The sequence below is a fragment of the Aspergillus pseudotamarii genome, assembly GCF_009193445.1.
Source record: "Aspergillus pseudotamarii strain CBS 117625 unplaced genomic scaffold BDV38scaffold_13, whole genome shotgun sequence".
Classification (NCBI taxonomy): domain Eukaryota; kingdom Fungi; phylum Ascomycota; class Eurotiomycetes; order Eurotiales; family Aspergillaceae; genus Aspergillus; species Aspergillus pseudotamarii.
Genome location: NW_022475027.1, coordinates 574,927 through 598,755, shown reverse-complemented (window position 1 = coordinate 598,755; position 23,829 = coordinate 574,927). Strand labels below are relative to the sequence as shown.

Genomic DNA, 23,829 nt, shown 5'->3' with positions numbered 1-23,829 from the left:
TGACTGGATGTACTGAGTACTATGTGTGTATATGTTTAGATCAGACCATCAACGGATCTTACACCGGAAGTCCCATTCAGCACGACTTCGTAGTACCGTCTCCTCCGAATCAGAAAAAGCCATTGGGACATGGCGAATGGTCTCCTTGAGGCAATTAAGTGTCTACGACGACTCCGTAGAAGTCTATGAGAGATCCCCGCACACATGACTGTCCGAACCCTCGGTGTCAGCACTGCTTTGTTCTCCCCCGTGATTGCCCTGTGAGAAGTTCAACCGATCAGTCAACAATACCGTAAAATTACCGTACTCATCGAACAAAGAAAACGAAGATCTGCCGATCCATTGTGCCTGCCTCGGGTACCTCGCCGGTAACGGCCCCGTACGGCGACCCATCCTAAATCTTTCCGCTCTTTTTGTTATCTTCCGCGTCTTTTCCCTCTTCTCCCTCTTTACACTCTCCGTCTCCGTCTTCCCTTCTCGACGTTTATATCGCATACTTTCTCCATTTCCTGGGATTGCTGGAGGAATTGTCAACATGAGGTTTGTGTTTATTTCCCCGCGGTTGTCGCGCAATGACTGACATTTGGCTGCCATCCACAGTGCCTTTGCTTCGGAGAACATGACCTCCGCCCTCCTGGTGGTTGGTACCGCCATTTTCGCTGTCTTGGTCGGCGCGAAGTTTCTCGGTGGCAGTGGTAGTATGTCTTTCGTCTAGAGCCTCGGTGATACCTCAATCCGCATCATCTGATTGTGCTGACCGCTTCCGTGACTGAATCAGAAGCCAGAAAGGTCCTGAACCCGACCGAGTTTCAGAACTTCGTCTTGAAGGAGAAGAATGAAATCTCTCACAATGTTGCCATCTATCGCTTTGCCCTGCCTCGCCCCACCGACATCCTGGGTCTGCCCATCGGTCAACACATCTCTCTCGCCGCTACCATTGAAGGCCAGCCCAAGGAGGTTGTGCGCTCTTATACCCCCATCTCCTCCGACAATGAGGCTGGTTACTTCGATCTCCTCGTCAAGGCCTACCCGCAGGGTAACATCTCTAAGTACCTGACCACCCTGAAGATCGGCGACAACATGAAGGTGCGCGGCCCCAAGGGTGCCATGGTCTACACCCCGAACATGTGCCGCCACATTGGTATGATCGCCGGTGGAACCGGTATCACCCCCATGCTGCAGATCATCAAGGCCATCATCCGCAACCGCCCCCGTAACGGTGGTAACGACACCACCCAGGTGGACCTGATCTTTGCCAACGTCAACCCTGACGATATCCTGCTGAAGGAGGAACTGGAGCAGCTGGTCAAGGAGGATGATGGCTTCCGGGTCTACTATGTGCTCAACAACCCCCCTGAAGGCTGGACCGGTGGTGTTGGATTCGTTACTCCTGATATGATCAAGGAGCGCCTCCCTGCTCCCGCCAATGACATCAAGATCATGCTGTGTGGACCTCCTCCCATGATCAGCGCCATGAAGAAGGCGACCGAGTCTCTTGGATACACCAAGGCTCGCCCTGTCAGCAAGCTCGAGGACCAGGTGTTCTGCTTCTAAGCATTCCCGCCGGTTTGTGCTTGATAGCTTATATCCTAGATAAAGCTGCACGTCTTCCCGTTGCGACGTTAGATCGGGTCGATGCGCGGATGCTCATGTTCGAGATATTCCATGCTATGTTGGTGTTGGACCCGGAAAAAATCCCTTCCCCTGTCGGTACGATAGATTTAGATGAAGTGCTCAGTCTAGCAGTTTTCACTACCATTTAAATATGCACGATACCTAGAATTTGAAACGATGATCTGACATATTTTTTTGGCTGTTTCGTTTGCAGAGTTTTAGCGTTGCAATACACCTGTATGGGCTCGATGTAAAAATACAATCTGATTGACTGAGACCATTATAGTAGTGTGATCTCCTATAAAATCTTACCTAATCCCTTTAGAAAGTATATTCATGCACCGTGGACCAGACCTGTGGTTGAAACAATAACTTGAAGTATTAAACAATGACTTATTATGCCTACACAGGGCAGGCAGACCAAGGGATCTGAGCAATCGGAGAAGTGTCTTCAAGGTTCATAAACCTCCATGATGGAATCCACCAAAGCCAGGAACTTCTCCCGATACTCATCAGCCGTCGTGGTGATCGTCATCGGCCCTTGACGGCCAATGACATTGAACGTCTGGACGACTCCTGTCATCGCCTGCGCATGCAACTTATGCTTGGCCCAGAAGAAATCCAACAGCACCGCACGATACTTCCACTTCCCATCTGTGGACGCCAACCCAATACGCCACTTACTCTTTTTCCCAATGATATCGGGGTTAGAGGAAGCCGGAAAGCGAACCAGGAATAGAGAATAGTCCACTGCATTCGCCGACGCAAGAAATGCCGTGTCGGCCTCTATCATCCGCTTCATCTCGTCGTAGTCCGATTGTGTCAGCCGGATCTTATCTGGAAACTCGTCCGCCAGGCGACTTAAGGTTTCTTGGCTGACGAGCGGATCGGGGACTAGATCCCGCTCGGGAAAGAAATAGTCAATTGGTTTCAGGTCGTAGGTCTCCCACTTCTCGGCGGCTGGATCCTTCTCTTTCCCGTATAGCATGTTCTCCATGATGATGTGGTGCGCTGGGGTTGTTTTCAAGAGGGTTCCCAGTGACGTGTACGCTGCGTAGATATAATCCGTGATCCAGACAAGGATGGAGTCCGGGTGAGTGGTTATGTATTCATAGTATGGTTGGAAGAGGTCATGGCGGAAGAAGGAATGTTCGAAGTGTCGGGGGAGGCTCTTGACGAGGAATGCGGAGTTTGAGGTGCTGAAGAATGTCTAAGTATGAGTTAGTACTGGGACCCATTCCTTCTAAGAAGGTCTTGCAAGGGCTGATGGCGCATACGGATCCTGAAAAGCCTAGATCTCCCATCGGCAGGAGAGGAAGCGCCTTGTCTTCTCCACTCAAGAAGCAGGCTCGATATTGCTCCTCTGAGATCTCCCAGATCTCATTCCGCAGCTTTCGGAACACATCTGGCTCGTATCGAAGAAGCTTCAGGTAGAATACCCTGAAGAAGGCAATGATCCGTCCAATCAACGTCTTGCGAAAGGTTTTGGGATCACGAAAGAGCGCAAATTGTATACTCTTGGCGAGGGCTACCTGGCGACGACGACCCATTGTTACGGCGGCAGTGGATATAATAATAAGGAAGCAGGTATGCGCATTGTGGGCACCTGATATATGTAGATTGTCAAGAGATGCATGGTCAAAACATGATCAAGACCAGGTGTTGACGTTCCAGCATGGTGACGTCAAGGGGAGATTGGGACGGCGTATACCCAAATAGGGTTAGGGTGTAGCTGAGTCAGGTGATCACCCGTGAGCTGACAGGGTGTGACTCACTCACCGCCCTGGCGCAAGCAGAACTGCCGCATTGAGTCAACGAAGAGTGGACAAGAAAAAAAAAAAAAAAAAAAAAAAAAAAAAAAAAAAAAAAAAAAAAAAAAAAAAAAAAGAGGGAAAAAAAGTTCCCCTCCAACGCTTGAATTTCCCCTCCGTTTATGGGTCGGTATCTGTTTAGCGGGGCCCGGCGATTTTCCAGCGCCATTTTCCAGACTCTGCAGTCCTGCGGTCCACAAAATAATTGCTCTTCCTTATACAGTCGTCCCCGTCCTCTCTCGCATTTTAATCCCAGGCGCTCGCCCTTCCTTTCTCGACGTTTTAGTACGAACAACCCCGTCGCAGCTATGGCATCTGCTGCAGACCTTACTGTCGCCGTGGAGGGGCTCAAGCTGCAGTCCACCACTGAGACCTCGAAGTTCCCCAACTCCTTCCCTTCCTTGAACCCCATCGATATCTACAGAGAGCATATCGCCGAGAAGCTGGGTGCAGCTACCGATATCGACCCTGAGAAGATCTATACTCGTCTGCAATGGAGTAGCACATTGGACAAGGGTGATCTGTTGCTGCCGGTACGCTATATTCCTTGATACGTTTCTAGACGACGGAGGTGCTAACGGGTGTCGCGTCAATAGGTCCCCGCCTTGGGTATCAAGGGCAAGAAGCCCCAGGAGCTGTGCGAAGAGCTCGCCAAGAAGTTCCCCGAGTCCGACCTCGTTCTCCCTCCTACTTGTGTTGGCATCCACTTGGTGTTCTTCTTCAAGCCGCAACCCTTGACCCAGACTGTTGTGAGCCGTATCTTGAAAGAGAAGGCCGCCTACGGTACAAATGGTAACCAGGGTCTGCGTGATCCCTCGGACCCTTCTAAGGGCCAGAAGAAGATGATTGTCGAGTTCTCCTCGCCCAACATCGCTAAGCCTTTCCATGCCGGTCACTTGCGTAGTACCATCATCGGAGGTTTCCTGGCCAACCTATACACCGTTATGGGATGGGATGTCATCAAGATGAACTATCTTGGTGACTGGGGTAAGCAGTATGGTCTGCTTGCCAACGGTTACAAGCAGTTCGGTAGTGAAGAGGCGTTGAACAAAGACCCGATTAACCACCTGTTTGATGTTTACGTCAAGATCAACAACATCGTCTCCCAGCAGGAGGGACCCATCAAGGAGCTGAAGGAACAGATCAAGGCCAAGAAGGAGAAGAACGAGGATGTCGCCGAACTCGAACAGGAACTGCAGAAGCTCGTGGACGCCAGTGAGGACGAGAGTGCTCGCCGCTACTTCAAGAGCATGGAAGACGGTAATGAAGAGGCATTGGCTCTTTGGCGCCGTTTCCGTGACCTCAGTATCCAGAAGTACCGTCAAACCTACGCCCGTCTGAACATTGACTTTGATGTCTACTCTGGCGAGTCTCAGATTAAGAATGAGAGCATGACTGCTGCCTACGAGACCATGGAGAAGGCCGGCGTCTCTGAGAAGTCTGAGGGCGCCGTCATTGTTGACTTCACTAAGCACGGTGCCAAGAAGCTTGGAAAGGCTATCATTATCCGTAAGGACGGCACTCCTCTCTACCTCACTCGTGATATTGGTGCGATTACGGAGCGTGACGAGGCCTACCATTTTGACAAGATGATTTACGTCGTTGCTGCGCAGCAGGATCTCCATCTGGCCCAGCTATTCAAGATCACGGAACTGATGGGCCACAAGGACCTGGCTAGCCGTTGCCAGCACGTCAACTTCGGTATGGTCCGCGGAATGAGCACTCGTAAGGGTACCGTCAAGTTCTTGGATGATATTCTGAGAGACGTTCGCGACAAGATGCACGAAGTCATGAAGAAGAACGAGGAGAAGTACCAGCAAGTCGAGAACCCCGAGGAGACGGCCGATATCCTGGGTATCACCTCCGTCATGGTGCAGGACATGTCTGGCAAGCGGTATGTTAATTTTGGTACACCGAACTGACTCTCTGAATCTTGACTAATTGAGGCAGTATCAATGGCTATGATTTCAACCTGGACGCTATGACCTCCTTTGAGGGTGACACCGGTCCTTATCTGCAATATGCTCACGCCCGTCTCTGTTCGATTATTCGCAAGTCGGAGCTGAACATTGAGGAGTTGGGCTCCGCGAACCTGGATCTCCTGACTGAAACCCACGCCACGGACCTTGCCCGTATGCTGTCACAGTGGCCCGACGTCCTGCTGAACACCACCCGCACCCTGGAGCCAACCACCATCCTTCAATACCTGTGGAAGATGACTCACAGCCTGAGCTCCAGCTACGAAGTGCTCAAGGTCGTGGGCAGCGAGCCAGAGCTGAAGAAGGCTCGTATGGCTCTGTACGAGTCCGCTCGCCAGGTCCTACACAACGGTATGAGGGTACTGGGTCTCAGCCCCGTTTCACGGTATGTCTCCTGGAGTTGATTAGTAATTGTCGATGGTATGCTAACATCTGCTTTAGTATGTGAGGAACGAAAGAAAAATCATGATAAAGACCGTAGATTACGGTAGATTCATAAATACCAGCATCTGTTTCCTTCTCGTTCTTAGCATTATATTGGAGAGCAATTGAATTTGGGCCAAGAACTTTAATGAATGGGCTTTGTTGAGATCTTGATCGGCCGTACTCTGTAGACCAGTTATTTTTGGGGCATTCGATCTGAAACCCTCCGCAGTTGGCAGCCTCAGGCCGTGATTCGCTCAATGCGGGGAAACCCCGAGCGGTGAGGTGGGCGGCGAGAGATACTGCCCCATTGCCCCTCCATGTAACACCACGTGATGAATAAAGCGGGACGTTTTTGGACAGGAACGCCATGTGATTGGCTGACCGCGTGACTCAGGGCAATGAAAAACCGTCGTTGGGAAAAATTTCTGCTGAATCTTTTGGCCTCCCTCGAGGCCGTCAAAGCGACTGTTTTCTGGGGATCAGATATACACTTTGATAATCACATTTGCCCATCATGGCCGAAACTCCCGAACTTGAGCCTCACAATGCCTTCGATACTATCTTGACCCTGGACTTTGGGTAAGACTCTTATGTCTTGCATCCCTTTTAGCGGGGATGCCCATCCGAAATGTGAAAAAAACGTGCAACTCGGCTAATTCACATGTGTTCGCTCTGATACAGGTCTCAGTACACACATCTGATCACCCGCCGCCTCCGTGAGCTCAATGTCTACTCGGAGATGCTTCCTTGCACCCAGAAGCTGGCCGATCTCAAGTTCAAGCCCGCTGGTGTTATCTTATCCGGAGGACCCTACTCGGTATACGAGGAGGGTGCTCCTCACGTCGACCCGGCCTACTTTGACCTAGGCGTGCCCATCCTCGGTGTCTGCTACGGCTTGCAAGAGATTGCTTACCGCCTGGACAACACCAATGTCATTGCTGGCACTTCGAGGGAGTACGGCCTGGCGCAGCTCAAGGCCAAGAAGGTCGGCGGCCACGTCGACCACCTCTTCGATGGATTGGAAGACGAGTTTAACGTCTGGATGTCCCACGGCGACAAGCTGGGCAAGCTCCCCGAAGGCTTCCACACGATTGCCACTACCCCCAATTCTGAGTACGCTGGTATTGCCCACGAGACCAAGCCCATCTATGGTCTCCAATTGCACCCGGAGGTTACCCACACCCAGAATGGTACTAAGCTCCTGAAGAACTTCGCCGTCAACATCTGTGGCTGCAAACAGAACTGGTCCATGGCTCGTTTCGTCGACCAGGAGATTGCTAGAATCCGCAAGCTGGTTGGCCCCACCGGCCAGGTTCTTGGTGCTGTCAGCGGTGGTGTCGATTCCACTGTTGCTGCTAAGCTGATGAAGGAGGCCATCGGTGACCGTTTCCATGCCGTCCTCGTCGATACCGGTTTCATGCGCCTGAACGAGTGTGAGCAAGTCAAGCAGACTCTTGCTGAGCATCTCGGTATCAACCTGATTGTGGCCGATGCCTCTAAGGTCTTCATGGAAGGTCTGAAGGGAATTAGCGATCCTGAGCAGAAGCGGAAGTTCATTGGTAACAAGTTCATCGATGTCTTCGAGGAGGAAGCCAAGAAGATCGAGGACGCTGCTGCTCACTCCGACACTGCCGGCAAGATCGGATTTTTCTTGCAGGGCACCCTCTACCCTGATGTGATTGAAAGTATCTCCTTCAAGGGTCCCAGTGCCACCATCAAGACTCACCACAACGTCGGTGGTCTCCCCAAGCGCATGACTGAGGGACAGGGTCTGAAGTTGATCGAGCCCCTCCGTGAGCTGTTCAAGGACGAGGTCCGCGACCTCGGAAGACAGCTTGGCATCGCCCACGAGATGGTCATGAGGCACCCCTTCCCTGGACCTGGTATCGCCATCCGTATCTTGGGTGACATCACCCCGGAGCGTGTCGAGATGGCCAGAAAGGCCGACCACATCTTCATCAGCATGATCCGGGAAGCCGGACTGTATGACAAGATCGGCCAGGCTTTTGCCGCCTTGGACCTCAGCCGTGCTGTCGGTGTCATGGGAGACAAGCGTACCTATGAGAACATTGTTCTCCTCCGTGCTGTCCAGACCACCGACTTTATGACAGCTATCGCCTTTCCCTTTGAGCACGAGTTCCTCACCCGTGTGTCGACCCGCATTGTCAACGAGGTGTCCGGCGTGTGCCGTGTCGCCTATGACTACACCAGCAAGCCCCCGGGCACCATTGAGTTGGAGTAATTGGATTTGGAATGAATAGACAAGTTACGTTGTTATGTCTTACTGCATGTTATACGGAGCCTTTTGATAGATTTTAAAAATATACACTATTAGTTCAAGAACGGTTTTACAGATGTTTGAAGACGTGCTTTGATGGATATTTGGAACTCGTATCATGTTATTCGTAGTATTCATTATTCTCGAGCAATTCAAGGAGTAATTACATGGTACAGGGCAAGCACCTGCAAATCCCTCTTGGACGATCATTTTTGAGGGAGGAAGGTAAATATAGAAACGAACATGCATACCATGGACAATCGCAATCGTCCTATCCCTAATCGAACCCCTGCTATGATGCCTTTATCAAGGCATTCGACTGTCTTGCTTCACCCAGGGATGATGTACCATGAGTGCACGTGGACCCTTGACTCTGGCTGAAGTGTTCAAATGGTGCAGATACTGAAAACACATCCTCTTGAGCAAACAATGCCGTTCTCCTATGACCCACCATAAAAATTATAATTACCGACCCGATCAATGACTCTGACTGCATCTAATTCGGTACGAGTCATGCCCACCATTCCAACTGATATCCTCGGTCAGATAGACCGAATTAGGGCACGCCAGGAAGTCTTGGCATCAGATGAGCTCCACGTTTCAACGCAACTACACCGAACTACCACATGGTATGAATAGAAAGACTATCGTTCATTGAATGGACAAATTAGTAATTAATCTTCAGGGGTAAAATTCAGATTCCTTCCGGGGTCCACCGACATGGGACTGCATCGTCTACGATCCGGCCGACTATTTTTAGCCGGTCCGGTGCCTTAATTTTACCCCCAAGATATCAGGCAACTAATGGTCAACTGCCGAGTAGTATTTTCTATATAAAACACTCAATAACCCCCTTTGCTACCTCATTCTATGAATCAAAACTTATATATTAATATAATTCAATACCCCAGATCAAACCCACAACCAACAAACCCAGCGTTCAAACATATACCACCTCCTGACCAACCAAACCCTAACCAACATCACCACATCACCACATAAATCCAACCCACAATGTCTACTACAACAGCAACAGCAGCACAAAGCACCCAAACCTGCAACACACCCACCCAATACGAAATCCCCGTTCAAGATGCCGCCTGCGCAGTCCCCAACAACGCCAAATACACCAAACTCCTCTCAAAATGTTGCCACGACGCCCCCGTCTTCGCCTACGACCACGACTGCGCACTATATTGTCTCGCGATGGGTCAGTCTGTCCAGGATCTGACGGACTGTTTGTACGATGCCAAGGTTGATTGGGGAGATGTTTGGTGTCATGGGAATACAAGTGCTAGTGCTACTGGGACTCCCACTGGGACTGGAATTTCGGTGAAGGAGACTGGATCTGCTACTGCTACTGGGAAGGAGACTGGGAAGGGGAAGGCTACGGGGACAAGTACTGGGGGTGCGGTGGAGAAGACGGGGGAAAGTATGGCGGGGATTGTAACTGGGCGGGAGGTTTCTAGGGTGTCGGTTTTGGTTGTGGGGTGGTTGGTGGTTAGTTCTGTTGTTGGGTTTTTGGGATGAGTGATGATTTTATTTCTTGAGGTTGGATTTGGATGTGGACAGACTGAGTCAACGTTAAGCTTTGCACTTTTGTATATTAGGTGGTGTTGGATTGCTTCTGTATGCATATAATTTATTCTCCTTACCGGTGTTGATTGAGTGGGACTTCGTTGTTTTCTATTCTTCACTTGACGATGTATATTAACATGGGGCAGCACACTCTCTTCTTCAAAATATATATTTATCGTATTAAAACGGACTGAAAAGAAACTGCAGAATCAGTCTGAAGTTGACTGCGCATATACAATCCCTACTGGACGACCGCTAAGCCATCGGCATGACTGTCTTCTATATGTAGCCGAATTCAAGAAGGTCCATAGCAGTCGGCCGTAAGCCAGGGACTGGATTGAGCGCCGCATTTACAGCCTCAATATCCTTCTTAGGTATACTAAGATCCGACAACTTGGTCATCCAGTGGTCCAGCTCAGTCCTTGTTTCATCCTTAGGCGGCAATAGCTCCCGACTAACAGAATCTGAGGTGTAATACTCAACCGAATGAAGTCCAAACTCAAGAGCCATGGCTGCTCGGAAGGCATCTTCCGTGTCAGCCAAAGAGCCTTCGACCTTCAAGGAGTCGAACATGCCTGGGCTGTTAAAGTCAGCGTGAGCCTGGAGTAGGTGAAGATACTGGGTAGATGGGTTAGTGTTGACTTCCGCGAGTACTATGGAGGGACTATGGAGAGAGTAGAGGATATACCACGATGCCCCAAGACCATATATCTGTTGCTGTTGTCCAAGGCTTGTTGAAGTACACTTCTGGGCTCCGATATGTGATAGAGGTAATGGGACCTTGGGACGGCGGTCGAACTAAGGCTCCGTTAGTCCATAGTGCGGGACCCAGATCACGCCGCGAACGGGGATAACGCACCCATTCCTAGATCAGCAATCTTCGTCACGAGAATCTCACCATCGCCGGGCGTGTCGTTATCAAACCCAGTGACAAGGATATTCTCCATTTTCAGGTCTAACATAAGCGTCAGTACATACACACATAGTATCGATAGATAACGTCTAGACCACGAACCAGTATGAACAAGATTTTTACAATGAATAATTCCCAACCCAATAGCAACAGACCTCATAACGGATCGAATCTCTCCCAATGAAAAAGGACGTCTCAATCGTGCGCTCCAAAGAGACTCCTCAAAAGCCTCCAGGACCATACATGGAGGTTCAGGATCTAACGATGATGGGATTACATCGACTATGCGCCGAATATAGTGTGATCTCCGGAAAAGCTCTTGCATTTCCATCTCTTTAGTGAAATAAGGCCATTCGGGACCATCGTCGCTATCCGGCTGTTTGATAATGAACTGATCTGTGGGGTCGTTTTCTCGTGCTGCGCTCCAGACATTGCAGGGTTTGTCTTTGCGTTGGAGTAGTGGTTCTAATAGAGTGTATTTTTGTTTGCTCTTGCCAGTGAGCTCCAACCCTCGTGAGAAGGCTCGGAGGGGAGTTGACATGATATCAAGGATGTCCTACTGGGGTGGAATCGACTAATGGGTGTAGCCCTAGCGATAAATCCATCCCTGGCTTGAGCCAAGAGTTCCGCGGACTAGCTCCTTTAGGTAGGCATGTGATATACCGGGACCCTTCTATAAATATATAGAAAATTACTACTACTTCTTGAGAAATGTGCCAAAATACCTAGAAAGAGTAGATTTTATATATCGTTCGATGTAGGCCTAAGAATGCGTGCGATGTGCATACAACAGGTGCCAATAACTGGAGACAATTTTTTACGCACGTTAAGTAAAACCATTTAAAGAGAAATACTCTGTAATGGGATATCAGGGCCAGTAGCAAGCACAGTAACTAACGTGTGGAGGATGTCACGAGTGGCGGTATCGAAGACCAAGTTAGTAAATTGAAGTATATACAGGATCCTGGATCTTGATTAATAGGAGCTCTGCCGAGAAGTCCTTCGTCGTCTCCTTTACAACTGTTTCGACCGCGATAGGCTGATCAACTAGCTATATTGCCTGGGATATGTTTTTGGCGGAGCGAAGAATCGTCCATGCTCCTACATTTTAACAGATATTTCTCATGGGAGCCTGAGGGAAACATGAATCCACAAACACGTGTGCTGCACCAGCAAGAAGAGCTATACTCTCTATTGGAGGTGGTATTATGTCATTATGTGAGCTTTCCATCTTCCTCTTCTTCGTTTTCTCTCTCTCTCTCTGTGTGTGTGTGTGTGTGTGTGTAAGGGATGAATCTAAGGCTGACTAAAGAACTATCCACATCCCTTCTTCCAGAAGAAATTGACCACTTCCTTGAACAAACTCGCTGTCGTCTGCTTCTTGTGGGACAGGACCAGAGAAAAGCAGCAATCGAAGTCCTTGAATACCGCCAAGCCGCTTCACTCCACCCTATACAGGTAATCTCTCTTGAACGAGGTGATCAGAACTGGCGTGATGTCGATATCGACTGGCATATTGATGATACCCCCAGTTTCCCACCTGATCGGTCAGGATTGATCATGTTTACCTCTGGGACGATAGGCCCGCCCAAGGATGCGGTCTTACCCAGATGCTGCTTATATCCTGGTCCATTATGCACCGCATCGAAACGTCTGGTCAACCTGAGCGATCGCCCAGTACATTGAATTGGTGGATTAATCAACGTGCTGCCACCTCTTCTCGCTGGATACAGTATTGAGCTATTGAGGCCTGACTCGCCAGCGTCTGAGTACTGGGAGCTGATCCGACAGCAGCGAGTAACTAAAGTGCTTTGGGGTCCTGCGGTTTTGTCAAAGTTGAAGCACTACTACGAGGACTATCTCAAAACACTGCCCTCTGCGGAGCTTGAACCTTTCCTTCAAGGCCTCCAGGCTATTCAGGAGATATGGTTGACTGCTGCGATGCCTAGTGTCACCTTATTGGAGTTTTGGACTGAGTTATCATGCACCAATCGTGGTGGCATATGGTGTAACAGAGGTTGGAGGAGTGATTAGTATGTTGCCGCGTGCTACTAACAACGTATGTCAGGAAGGATCTGATTCCTCCACCTCCCATTTATTTCTTACAGGACCGCTGACTGTGTAATAGTCATCGATAGACAGGCCGCTTCCCGATGTGCAAATGAAGCTTTCCGAAGGTACCGTGGGGAAAATCTTGATAAAGGGCCCCAGAAGGATGAAAGAGTCAGTTAACCTTCTCATTTCTCCCCATCCTTCACTTCTCATGTGGGTGCTAATAGCCTTGCTGTCTGCCATAGGTATCTGAGCAATAAAGCAGCGACTCAGGCCGCGTTCGACAAAGACGGGTGTTATCGGACAGGAGATGTCGCACATATGGAAGGCGACGAATTCATTTTCGATGGGCGAGCTTCTTCTGATTGTACGTGTGACCGTTTTCTTTTCCCTTAAGACTTTGGCAAAAGTCTTAGAAAGTGAAGTTAATCTGTAAATAGTCATCCAGGTCTACTCTTATCATGTATCAGCTTACAAGTCGCAGCCGCGTTAACGGCACTTCCATACGTGGCTGAGGATGTAGTCGTCGCAGTACCGGATTCATCCTGCGCTAATCAGATTGCTGTTATCATCAGACCACGAGTAGTGGCCATGGCAGATATTTCTTTGAATGGTGTGAGATGTGACCTTGCCCAGAGCTTGCCCGTATATAGTCTTCCTACTAAGCTTCGGGTGCTTGGCGAAGACGAAGCTCTGCCTCCGACTGTATCAGAGAAGATAAATAAGAAAGAGATCATGAGGAGGTATTTTGAGGGCAACGCTGCGAGGATGGAAGCTTGCGCACCTCCTCAGATAAAAAAAGTAAACCACAAAAGCTTGGGACTGGGCTGGTTTACAGTAAACATACTAGAATGACATTTACATTTAATTATACTCATGGCATTTACTGCCAACTTTGATATTCTATAGAAACTGAAGTCATTAGTGAGTTCCCAGGAAACTGGTCGTGGACTATTCAATTTGATATTGCTTTTACACTCTACATGATTCACAGAAGTGAAGGTATGATATGAAAATTCGCATAATCCAGTATTCTGGCTTGGGGTTAGTATGATGTACGATGGACCCGCGGACCGCGGACCGCGGTTTTGCATATGCTCGTTCCCTTGGTGGGACCCCTGACTGAGTGTAGTGCTCATAGACCTTGGGAATATTGTTTCCCATGTGGATTTCTAGTTATGGCACTTGCTTAAACTATGCTTTGCTCGCATTTCGAGTTAGATACAGATACTATATACAGTCTTGATGCGCTATTCTGGTACATAGTATGAGGGCGATGTATTATGCAACATGGAATAGGATAAGGTCTGAGAGAGCCTTGGCTGCTTTTGACGATGGGAACTTCCCTACTGTGTAGTATTTGGACAGCAGGATTTGGAAGTTTTATTTAAATCAGCCAGCTATTTAGCTATTTCATAAAAGATGAAGCTGAATGAACGGAGAGCGATAGTTTACATTTTCACAGAACATGCAGTATGAACGAGGAACAGCATCTAGAATCTTTTACCAACCAGGATAATGAGTGATGGGATTGAATTGAATAAAGACATAGCCATTACAGATATAGACCAGCATATCCTATATGTCATACAAAGAACAATCTGCAGAAAGACCATAAACAGGTGAACCGTATCCAGGCGCAGGTTCACTCATGCTGACTAGATTCGAGATCGATTCCTAGCGCGCCAATAAGCCAGAGTTCACTAACGTAGTGAAGAGCCCTGTCCGTGCCGCCACTGAGCCGGCAACGACAAAGGCAAGTACATACAGCCAGCTCCATGTCCGGCGCACTTTGTTCCCCTGGCGATCGAAAGGTGCCTTGGCAGGCCGGTAGAGCTTGCGGAGTTTGTCGGACGTGTATGGGGGATAGCGTGCGCCCATAAGCTTCTCCATCCACGTGGGAGGATCAATGTGCGTGCGCAGGTGTGTGAATTCGAGGAAGCCATATGGCCCATGGTACTTGCCCATGCCGGAGTTGCCAACGCCGCCGAACGGGGCACCCTTTGCAGCTACGTGAAGCATGCAGTCGTTGAACGTCACGCCACCGGACAACGTCTCGGCCAGGATTCGGTCCTTGTCCTTCTGCAACTGGCTGAACCCGTAAATGGCCAGCGGATGATCCATGCTGTTGATCACAGATATCGCGGCGTCGAGGTCTGCGTCGATGATAGGCAATATGGGCCCAAAGAGCTCCTCCGAGAGGAGACTGTCTCCGATTTCGATGTCGGTCACGATCGTGGGGCTGAATGAGAGATCATCCCTGTTTCGTTGTCCGCTGTACACAACGTTTCCGGATGTATTCTGCAACAGCCGCTCGAGACGATCGAAATTGCGTTCGTTGATGATGTGTGTGTAATATTTTGGTAACAGCTCTGGGGCCCCACCGAGAAATATGTCGAAGTAATGCATGAGATGATCGACAAATTCGCGACGCACAGATGGATGGACAAAGACATGGTTGACGTTCAGGCAGATCTAGTTGAAATCGACGCACTTAGCTCCCTTTGTAATAGACACAGAGCCAAACGGAGACATGAGCAAAAAAAGGGGATGGTGAGGGCCTTACCTGACCGGCGTTCATGAATTTGGTTGCTGCAATTCGCTTGGCGGCGAGTTTGATATCCGCCGAAGGACAGACGATGGCCGGGCCTTGTCCTCCCAGCTCCAGCGTGACGGGTGTTAAGTGCTTGGCTGCTGCAGCAGTAATAAATTTGGCCACGGCTGCAGATCCCGTATAGAAGATATGGTCGAAACGGTGCTCCAGAATGTAGCCCATCTCCTTAGCTCCTGCCGAGATACATCGGATGGCATCGGTGTCCAGATATTTCGGGATAATCTCCATCAACAAATCCTGGCATGCAGTAGCAACATCCGATGGCTTCACGATGACAGCACATCCCGCCGCGATGGCATCGAACATGGGGCCCAAGAGGAGAGTGAAGGGGAAGTTCCATGCCCCAATGATCAAAGCTACCCCCTTGGGTTCCTTGCGAACCGTTGCACCACCCAGGAAGTTGAGCGGGTTGGTCCGCTCCGGTTTCTCGTCTCGTGTCCACTCATCGAGATGCTCCAGGTTGTACAGGATATCAGCATGACAGCCCGCTATCTCAAATGGCATTGTCTCTTGCAAATGCTTGTTGAGATCCTTGTGAAGGGCCTCCTGCATGCGCTCTTTGTTGTCCTCGATCATCCACCATGCCTGCTGCAATTGCCGTTTACGCCAATTTTTATCCTTGGTCTTCCCGCGCGCAAATGATGCCCGGACGCTTGCAAGTGCCTTCACCAGTTAGTAGGGGCTGAATAGGCGGAACCCAGGAGAGAAGGGTGCACCTACGCTATCGAAGTCGGCAGCTGATGAGAAGGACATGTTGTTGGCTGTTTTGGTCAAGCTGAATTCCTCTAGCCTTTCTTCAAGCAACTTGTATGCGAATAAAAGAAGCGCTCGGACCGCAATCCAAGGCCGAGATGTGGGGTAGGTTGGTTAATACCGAGGAAGCTTTCCGAGGCAGCTCCAAGTGTACCAGTAATCGAGGCCGGGTCAATCGTGCGGGGGATCATTTAAAGATATAACTATTGGTTAGTTAGACCTTCGGTAATATTATATAATCCTCCCGCCGGTTCAAAGACAATAGATACTAAGGATATATAATCCTGCCTTACAATCTCTTCCATATACTTCCCAATGCTGTTAATATACATATCGTGTTTTTACTCCGACTTTGCTTAATTTTAAGGAATTCATTCATCGCGACCTACATTTTCGCGCGAACAAGTGTGCATAAATAAGGCGCTTTGGCATGTCTCGCTCAAGGTGCAGGAGCTCTATCCGTTCTTTTGCAACAACGGTCTGCGTGCAGACCTAAAATACACCCAGTAGAAAGATTAACGAAACAAAAAGCTTTGATGTCCAGTGACAATGGGAATATGGTTGACTGACCTAGGAGCTACGTCCGTGCCTTGGACAAAAGGCTGCTATGAGAGCTGTGGCTCACGGCATATGTGTTGTTCTATCTTAGATCATATTCTTCTGAGTCGATGGTCTCTCACGGCTTTCCCTTTATACCTTCACTGCAATTAATACTTTGGCAAATGCTTAGTCAAGTGCCAAGCTTATACCACTATCTAACCCTATTATACAAAGTCCATCTAAGGTCCTACGTGGTATAGCCTTAGTCATCAAGCCTTCTAGATAGGCCTATAGTGGTGCCTGATCTGTGGGCATGAGATTCTACTATCCGTTTAGCCATATGAAATTAAAGAAGCGGTGTCGGCGCTTTGCTGGAGCCAGACTCTTTCCTAACATGGGTTGCTAACCGAGGCAGCCCACATTTAGCTCCGAGAGCATGCAGGGATTGAGAGACATACATAGCAGTTTCATGGCATGAGCAGAAGCTAGCATACTTTGACTTTCGGAGTGAAAGGGAAGGATTTGGTAACATGCAGGTTGCTGTACGTAATATGATTGCCAAATCATTTGAGCTCGTAACCCGAAAGCAGACAACCTGACTAGAGTAACTCAACAATTCAGACAACTTCGGTGACGGAGATATCGGTTTGTAAGGATAGAGACACTACTCGGGTGGTTGCATGATGCTGTTATTCTCTTCGTCACGTAGTGTTCAAGATATCATCAGGGACGAAAGGTTGGACTGGTTGTTGGACTGATGGCCTGATCTTCTTCGGCCTTGTAGCCTAAATCCAAAGTGGAAAAAGATAGATAAGATTATCAATCTAATCTCTGTGCACTAGTGGACGCCCATTACTTAATTGGTTGGTCTTATAGTGGCCCGATGTAACCCAAAACCAATTTGAGTTACATTCGACCAGTAAAGATAAAATGCTTGATCATATCAGGTATACTAAGTGTTCACTAGTGAACGCAGTAGCCTATGAGACTCTACATAGCCTGCTCGCTAGACCATTCAATTCCCTGATCTCTACATATCTTATAATCCTTACGTAAATAAAGGACTCTACCCAGTATCCATCAAAGTAGTATTTAAAGCCACTTCTGGCCGGCTGAGTGCTATCCGGGAACTTGATTTCAATCGCCAAAAATCCATCCATCGCACGAGGATGCTTGAAAAGGTTACACCTTCAACCAATGAGGTCCCCACTGCGACAGGGCCTCAGGACCCGGAACCAGAACAGCAAAATGGTGTGCGTATCGCAGAAGCCGTGACCAAGTCATGGTCCAAAAGCACTTTGATCCAAGTGTATATATGGTGAGTACACACGTTTGGTATGGACTGCTATGAGACAAGTGTGCTGACGTCTTGTAGCATGTGGCTCATGTATTTTGTACGAGCGCTAAATGGAAGCCTGACAAGCAATCTAGCGCCATACATCACTAGCGATTTTAGTAATCATTCGCTACTCCCTGTGATACAAATCGTGGTTAGCATTATGAGCGCAGCATGCACTATGCCAATTGCCAAGCTTCTCAATCTATGGGACCGCACCATTGCGTTGAGTCTCATGCTCCTCGTTTCTATTATTGGCCTCATCGTCATGGCATGTTGCCACAATATTACCATCTATTGCGTTGCACAGGTAAATGCCCTGTATGCCGCTTGACCCTATGGTACTAATTGCAGCTAAAGGCGTTTATCACTGTAGGCCTTACTGGCCTCATATTCTCCCTAGATGTGTTGACTGCGGATACCTCCACGGCCCAGGATCGAGCCCTCGCCTTTGCCTTCACCTCATCGCCATACATTATCATGGCTTTCGCCGGAGCACCGCTCTCGGCATCCTTCAACGGACTCAACTGGCGCTGGGCCTACGGTACTATTGCCATTCTCCTACCCGTGGTCACCGTGCCACTGATCATCATCTGGGAGCTCGCCAAAAGAAAAGCCCAACAGACGGAAACACTGACGCCCGTCCACGAAGAACGTTCCTTAGCTCAGAGTATCCGCCACTACATCATTGAATTTGACATCCTCGGCATCCTCCTCCTCATCGCCGGCTTCTCCCTCTTCCTACTGGCATTCGCACTCGCAGGCTCCCAGCCCCAGAAATGGCATTCCACGCATATTATCTGCATGATCGTCATCGGCGGAGTCACGATCATAGTCTTCGCCGCTTACGAGCGCTTCTACGCCTCAAAACCCTTAGTCCCTTACCACCTCCTCGTGTCACGCACCGTGACATTCACCTGTCTCCTGAACCTGACCTACGTCATCGCCGCCGACTGCTGGGCCAGCTACTTCACCTCCTTCCTGCAAGTCGTATACCACGTCTCCCTCACAGAAGCAGGCTACGTAGTGGCAATCTCCAACCTAATCTCCCCACTGTGGCTCATCGGCGTCGGCTTCCTCGTCCGCTGGACCGGCCGCTTCAAGTGGCTCCTCCTCTGCGCAATCCCAGTCTACCTACTCGCCATCGGCCTCATGATCTACTTCCGATCCCCGGGCCATAGCATCGGATACATATGTCTCTGCGAGGTCCTCATCGGCCTCGGGACAGGGACAATCATCGCCCTCGAGCAAACAGCCGTCACTACCGCATCCGAACATAACGACTATGCATCGATGCTAGCTCTCCTGGGCTGGGTGGGTAGTATCGGCGGTGCGATTGGAAACAGTATCTCCGGAGCCATTTGGACAAACACCTTACCCCAGAAGCTGAGGGAGTTCTTACCGGAGGATATGAAATCGCAGTGGAAGGAGATTAATGATTCGTTGTATGTGCAGTTGAGCTATGAGGTCGGCTCGCCAACTCGTGTGGCTATTGAGAGGGCGTATGCGGTCAGTCAACGGAATATGTTGATTGCGGGCATCGCTTTTATGGCCTTGACTATTGTGTGGGTTATGGGGATTAAGGATGTTAGGGTTAAGGGGAGGGATAATAAGGGGAGAGTGCTTTTTTAGGAGGGGAGGGTGGGATGTCTGCTGTTTGGGTTGAAGTTTCTTGTATGCCGGTTCAGCGGGATAAGTAGTCGTAAGAACAATTGAGCTAGGCTAGTTTACCCAGTATATCAGAACGAAAGAAAAAAAAAAAAAAGAACAAAGAGAGAGAAAATAGGAGGGACACTAAATCAATATCACGAACGTTAATGAGCTGGCTAAGGAAGCTAAACGCTGTATTATCATTATAGTATTGGATGTTATACAGGTGTCTTCGAGATTTTATAGTTGTATAACTATATAAGTTGTAGAATAGAAGTTAATTTCTAAGGAGAGTATAATACAATATAATAACTATTATTAGATAATTTTATTAACAGCTAGCTATATCTGGTAGACTTGGGTAACTTGGCTTCTTTTTCTATTAGTTTACTTTGGATAAAGTGTTCGTAGAATATCTTATTTCTGCTAAAACTTGGGTCAGTTGTTAATCTTTGAAGACTCTCAAAAGCTACCTTAGAAAAATAGACACTAAAGATGACATGTGTAAAAAAGTAACCCACTGAATACTGCTTGAAATGTACAGATTCCGGCCATCAGGTCGCTTCACGGAGAACTGAGTAAGGCCATCGAAGAACTCAAGCGCTAGAAAGATTTCCTTAACAGAAGATATCTTGGAGAACTGAAGGAGACACAGGCCAAACATGTGGATTTGGACATGTGGGAACGAATTGCGAAGAATGCCATGATTAACGGTGATTCACAATGAGTGCACACCTTTTTGACTCATTCCCCAGGGATTTGGGCATTTGTGGGCTTATAATTGGTTTATCTCCTGAGGCGCACGTCTGGTCCTGGAGCTGGTTGGTCCTGGACCTTATTATTTAACCCCAAGTCAAGTAACCGACAAGGAGTTCAGTAGCTCAAGATGCCAAATTTTCTTAGCACCAAGGCAAGGTGGGATCACGAAATCTCATGATGATATTCCAGACAAAGTTCGCCAACACCTGTACATATACTAGAATTACTAGACACAGAAAGTTCAAAAAATAATTCCCGCCTCTCTCAACCTCTCAAATGCTTCCAACCAGCCTTCAACCGGATCCCGCTGCTCAGTAAATCCCACCGATCTCAACCTCTTGGGACTGAATTGTCGGTCAAAAGAAAGCCACCACCCAACAGAATCCAATTGCTTGCTCCCGTTGCCAACACCGCAGGTTAGTCCTTTTGGAACCCCATTCTGAGCAAACAGATGGCGGTATCTGCCAATATATTCACTTGGTTTAAGAGCGTTGTCTTCCCTTGGTCCCACCCCTTTTAGCCCGAACCAGGCCGCGATGCCCGGCCAGAGGTCGCTAGCACTGACGGGGATATCGTTGTCTACCATATTGATAATCTTTCCACCGCATGATTCCGGATGTAGCGCTGCATGGATTGCAATGCGACCGAGGATTTCGCCCGACACAGGCGTATACAGCGACCGATAACCAGCTTCGCTTCCGGGGAACGGAACCTCTATCTGTTTGTCGGTGGAGCCTCTGTGATTAAATGAATATAACGAAAGGTATTGTGCCCAGTGAAGGGCAAGAGAGTACGCAGAGCCGTTAGGAGAAAACCCAACCACAGCATCCGGACAGACCTCACTCCAGGTCCAATTGCGATCTTTGCTGGCTTCGGTTAAGATCTTTCGGAACCACGGATATGCGACGGTTTTGGCGTAGTCTTCTGGTAAGGTATCGGCCATGGATTCTTCGAGTGGTGGCTGGAAGACACCACCAGGGTTGTAAATACCGTAGCCCTGCTGATGTTAATGACTACTCTCATCATGTAGCCAAATGCTTACTCTTGACCCGCCGGAATACACAAACGATCGGAGCCTTGGGGCGACGATGTTCACCGCGTCAGCCAGTCGCTGCATGATACCGCAATTCTGGTTACACTCTTGAATATGGTCATCGTCGAACGGCGCGAAGACTGATCTACATTAGTATCTCTTCGTGTAGACCCTGCCTCCGATCAATACCTACCGAAATAAAAGACATGGGTTATCCCTTCCACGAAAGGGACTTTTTCTTTCACTTGCTTCACAAGATCATCTCCGGTTGCCTGTAGCAAATTGATCCCCGAAACCAGCTCAAAAGAAGGTCGGTTCGGCCCTGAAGGCAAACAGAGATCAGGCTCCGAGACGGGCCGATTAAGGACCGCGGTGACGCGAGAGAAGGGCCTTGATGAGGGATAACCAGAGAGCAGCTGGTTCAAGGTCGCCCATCCGAGCAGTCCAGCTGCCCCAAAGACGATGGCATGGGATTCTGTCGCCATTGGTGGTGGTCTTCCAGTGTCAGAGGGAATTGCAAATATTGTTGAACTTCCCCGCTTTTACTGGGACATTTAAGGTCTCAGTGATTCCAGGCGGCGTCCATTTTAGTATTAGTTTAGGGTATGCAGTCGGAATGACTCATAATGAGTGCTCACCCACCAAATAACTTACTGAATTACATGCTATTGTGGACAAGACTGCCCGTATATAGGTGACCTTAGGGCATTCGGGATTCGTTGATCCCGAATTCTATGACCTTTTAGTCTTGTGGAATATAGGACCCTAGCTATATCTCTTACAGAGAGATAAAAATTAATATATTTGAATAGTATTAATAAATATTCTTTGAATTTTATTATTTTAAATTTTTATAATCTATTATAAGTTAGTAAAATAGATTTAAGACCTATTCTAGGCCCTAGATCTGGGCCTAAAGCCCAATTTATTGTGGCCTTAGACTGGGGTTGGGCCGGCCTAGGTATAGTCACCTGGTACGGCGGACTAGATCGAAGTTCCGGACAATAGATAGGTATTTCTGACCGAAACCTTGGTGTGTTACATAAAACCATGCACTTATTTAGTATCACTCTTACTCTATAAAATTTACTTTATATTATGTATTAATACTAAATTTACTAATAAAATAGAAATTTTGTATTTAATTAGGATTGTTTAGGATTAGAAGTAGTGGTAGTGGTAGTAGTCGTAGTTTGACATCGCGTCATTACATTTATCGGCATCTTTACAGGAAGAAAAACTCCAGGAAAGTTATATTCGGTAATTTGTACAGTTTAGGATAATCTGCAGTGCCGTCATATGAGCAAGACAATAGCCCAGAAAGTCAGTGATATGCATTCTTTCCGTTGCTAGTATCCTGATCAGGTCGCACTAGAACAACTTCCAGCTGAGACAAAAGGTCAAGGACTTGTGGATCTGGTTTCAGATTGTTATTGACCGAAGGTAATCCTGCTGCGCTTATCGAGCCTTGGAGCAGCATCCAGGAACGTGTAACACGGGGTGTCGATAATACACTAGAATGTATATCTTGATGATCCACATTAGGTTACTCACGCATACTTCACAAAGGCCGGTGACTGAGTCGCATTAGATGAGGAACTAGATTTTGCAGCTCTACGGCAGATATCGGCGATGATATGTGGGGAGTGAAACCCTACCATGAGCCGTGCTAAAGTGTCACTTTCTGCCCAAAAGTCGTTGCTACAAGGACGGAAACTAGTACTAGCTGCCTGGACACGATCACTGAACTCGTGGATGGTACTGTGAGTCCGGACATCGCCTCTGGATGATCGTATGCGCATGGCATCTAACGAAACCGTAGCAAGCTGGCACAACGTCTTGAATTATTGGCTTTTGTGATATTCGACTATGAACGATGATGTATGAAACATGATGGTGGTCGATCGTATGCAAGCGACATATAGTTATCTTGTTGAACTAGTGACTACCTATGACCATAAGTATAAAGGGCACCAGTTAGTAAATGTAAGACTACGAAGATAGAATAGATGCTGCAAAGGGTTTAATTCACCAAACAATCCTTTTCATCATGCTGTCTTGTGATGAAAAATCGCCAGGTTGCAGGAAAGGACGTCACAGATGATCAAGAGCGTCTTGATGGCCTCTAGAGTTGGATGTGTCATATAATTCTGGATAGGTAGGCATTTGTGCGAGCAGCATACTAATAATGCTTAGCACTAGAGCGATCATGGAATTTGAGCAATTAGCACCGTAGACCTTAGATGTCATCATTCTCTGATGACTGGGATAATCAGAGAATTGGCAACCGGAAGCTAGAACAGCGAACAGTATCCCTAGGAAAAGGATGTCCAAGTTAGAAAATACTAAACAATCGTCGATACCGACTGTTCGACCCTGTATATCGTGGAACCTTACACGTTTTTGTAACATTTGTGCCATTTTCACTACAAACAACTGGAGGCCTGGAAGTACCGGACACAAAGTGGATCCAATATCACGGTAAAGATAGAA

At 48.3% G+C, this 23,829-nt stretch overlaps 9 protein-coding genes across 9 annotated transcripts; 5 read left to right on the top strand and 4 right to left on the bottom strand.

The window, feature by feature from the left end:
- The first annotated feature begins 446 nt into the window (after window positions 1-446).
- On the top strand, window positions 447-1,810 carry BDV38DRAFT_36746 (cytochrome b5 reductase family protein). Its single transcript, XM_032063233.1, has 3 exons — window positions 447-540; window positions 601-698; window positions 779-1,810. Exons 1-3 carry the CDS (start codon window positions 536-538, stop codon window positions 1,552-1,554), a joined length of 879 nt encoding a protein of 292 aa, XP_031916189.1. The 5' UTR covers window positions 447-535; the 3' UTR covers window positions 1,555-1,810.
- Window positions 1,810-3,257, bottom strand: BDV38DRAFT_36752 (phosphatidylinositol phosphate kinase family protein). Its single transcript, XM_032063234.1, has 2 exons — window positions 2,892-3,257; window positions 1,810-2,824 (listed from the first exon to the last, which is right to left on the bottom strand). Exons 1-2 carry the CDS (start codon window positions 3,162-3,164, stop codon window positions 2,066-2,068), a joined length of 1,032 nt encoding a protein of 343 aa, XP_031916188.1. The 5' UTR covers window positions 3,165-3,257; the 3' UTR covers window positions 1,810-2,065.
- Window positions 3,258-3,470: 213 nt separating this feature from the next.
- BDV38DRAFT_241027 (arginine--tRNA ligase) lies at window positions 3,471-6,284 on the top strand. The gene is made up of 4 exons (XM_032053979.1): window positions 3,471-3,958; window positions 4,022-5,319; window positions 5,376-5,789; window positions 5,846-6,284. The coding sequence occupies exons 1-4, from the start codon at window positions 3,548-3,550 to the stop codon at window positions 5,850-5,852; spliced, it is 2,130 nt and encodes a 709-aa protein (XP_031916187.1). The 5' UTR covers window positions 3,471-3,547; the 3' UTR covers window positions 5,853-6,284.
- Window positions 6,285-8,176, top strand: gua1 (GMP synthase (glutamine-hydrolyzing)). The gene is made up of 2 exons (XM_032053978.1): window positions 6,285-6,409; window positions 6,512-8,176. Exons 1-2 carry the CDS (start codon window positions 6,345-6,347, stop codon window positions 8,070-8,072), a joined length of 1,626 nt encoding a protein of 541 aa, XP_031916186.1. The 5' UTR covers window positions 6,285-6,344; the 3' UTR covers window positions 8,073-8,176.
- A 946-nt stretch (window positions 8,177-9,122) lies between these two features.
- On the top strand, window positions 9,123-9,638 carry BDV38DRAFT_280586 (uncharacterized protein; the record flags this gene model as incomplete). Its single annotated transcript, XM_032059345.1, has 1 exon — window positions 9,123-9,638. The coding sequence occupies one exon, from the start codon at window positions 9,123-9,125 to the stop codon at window positions 9,636-9,638; it is 516 nt and encodes a 171-aa protein (XP_031916185.1).
- Window positions 9,639-9,965: 327 nt separating this feature from the next.
- Window positions 9,966-11,140, bottom strand: BDV38DRAFT_280585 (serine/threonine protein kinase; the record flags this gene model as incomplete). The annotated part of the gene is made up of 4 exons (XM_032059344.1): window positions 9,966-10,304; window positions 10,375-10,484; window positions 10,546-10,641; window positions 10,702-11,140. The coding sequence occupies 4 exons, from the start codon at window positions 11,138-11,140 to the stop codon at window positions 9,966-9,968; spliced, it is 984 nt and encodes a 327-aa protein (XP_031916184.1).
- A 3,004-nt stretch (window positions 11,141-14,144) lies between these two features.
- On the bottom strand, window positions 14,145-16,154 carry BDV38DRAFT_290846 (Aldehyde/histidinol dehydrogenase; the record flags this gene model as incomplete). The annotated part of the gene is made up of 4 exons (XM_032061584.1): window positions 15,986-16,154; window positions 15,218-15,928; window positions 14,612-15,126; window positions 14,145-14,229 (listed from the first exon to the last, which is right to left on the bottom strand). The coding sequence occupies exons 1-4, from the start codon at window positions 16,016-16,018 to the stop codon at window positions 14,145-14,147; spliced, it is 1,344 nt and encodes a 447-aa protein (XP_031916183.1). The 5' UTR covers window positions 16,019-16,154.
- A 1,573-nt stretch (window positions 16,155-17,727) lies between these two features.
- On the top strand, window positions 17,728-19,526 carry BDV38DRAFT_290845 (major facilitator superfamily domain-containing protein; the record flags this gene model as incomplete). The annotated part of the gene is made up of 3 exons (XM_032061583.1): window positions 17,728-17,876; window positions 17,934-18,204; window positions 18,255-19,526. 3 exons carry the CDS (start codon window positions 17,728-17,730, stop codon window positions 19,524-19,526), a joined length of 1,692 nt encoding a protein of 563 aa, XP_031916182.1.
- A 348-nt stretch (window positions 19,527-19,874) lies between these two features.
- On the bottom strand, window positions 19,875-21,954 carry BDV38DRAFT_241022 (uncharacterized protein). Its single transcript, XM_032053977.1, has 3 exons — window positions 21,530-21,954; window positions 21,346-21,476; window positions 19,875-21,300 (listed from the first exon to the last, which is right to left on the bottom strand). The coding sequence occupies exons 1-3, from the start codon at window positions 21,819-21,821 to the stop codon at window positions 20,545-20,547; spliced, it is 1,179 nt and encodes a 392-aa protein (XP_031916181.1). The 5' UTR covers window positions 21,822-21,954; the 3' UTR covers window positions 19,875-20,544.
- Between the last annotated feature and the right edge of the window lie 1,875 nt (window positions 21,955-23,829).

Bases quoted from the DNA above. Each gene is read 5' to 3' on its own strand.
- BDV38DRAFT_241027 (XM_032053979.1), top strand. From the start codon at position 3,548: ATGGGTCGGTATCTGTTTAGCGGGGCCCGGCGATTTTCCAGCGCCATT. The intron at 3,959-4,021 runs GTACGCTATATT...TCGCGTCAATAG, and splicing joins AGGGTGATCTGTTGCTGCCG to GTCCCCGCCTTGGGTATCAA. The intron at 5,320-5,375 runs GTATGTTAATTT...TAATTGAGGCAG, and splicing joins CAGGACATGTCTGGCAAGCG to TATCAATGGCTATGATTTCA.
- BDV38DRAFT_241022 (XM_032053977.1), bottom strand. From the start codon at position 21,821: ATGGCGACAGAATCCCATGCCATCGTCTTTGGGGCAGCTGGACTGCTC. The intron at 21,477-21,529 runs GTAGGTATTGAT...AATGTAGATCAG, and splicing joins AACCCATGTCTTTTATTTCG to TCTTCGCGCCGTTCGACGAT. The intron at 21,301-21,345 runs GTAAGCATTTGG...TAACATCAGCAG, and splicing joins TGTATTCCGGCGGGTCAAGA to GGCTACGGTATTTACAACCC.
- BDV38DRAFT_36746 (XM_032063233.1), top strand. The intron at 699-778 runs GTATGTCTTTCG...TGACTGAATCAG, and splicing joins GTTTCTCGGTGGCAGTGGTA to AAGCCAGAAAGGTCCTGAAC.
- gua1 (XM_032053978.1), top strand. From the start codon at position 6,345: ATGGCCGAAACTCCCGAACTTGAGCCTCACAATGCCTTCGATACTATC. The intron at 6,410-6,511 runs GTAAGACTCTTA...GCTCTGATACAG, and splicing joins ATCTTGACCCTGGACTTTGG to GTCTCAGTACACACATCTGA.
- BDV38DRAFT_36752 (XM_032063234.1), bottom strand. From the start codon at position 3,164: ATGGGTCGTCGTCGCCAGGTAGCCCTCGCCAAGAGTATACAATTTGCG. The intron at 2,825-2,891 runs GTATGCGCCATC...ACTCATACTTAG, and splicing joins ATCTAGGCTTTTCAGGATCC to ACATTCTTCAGCACCTCAAA.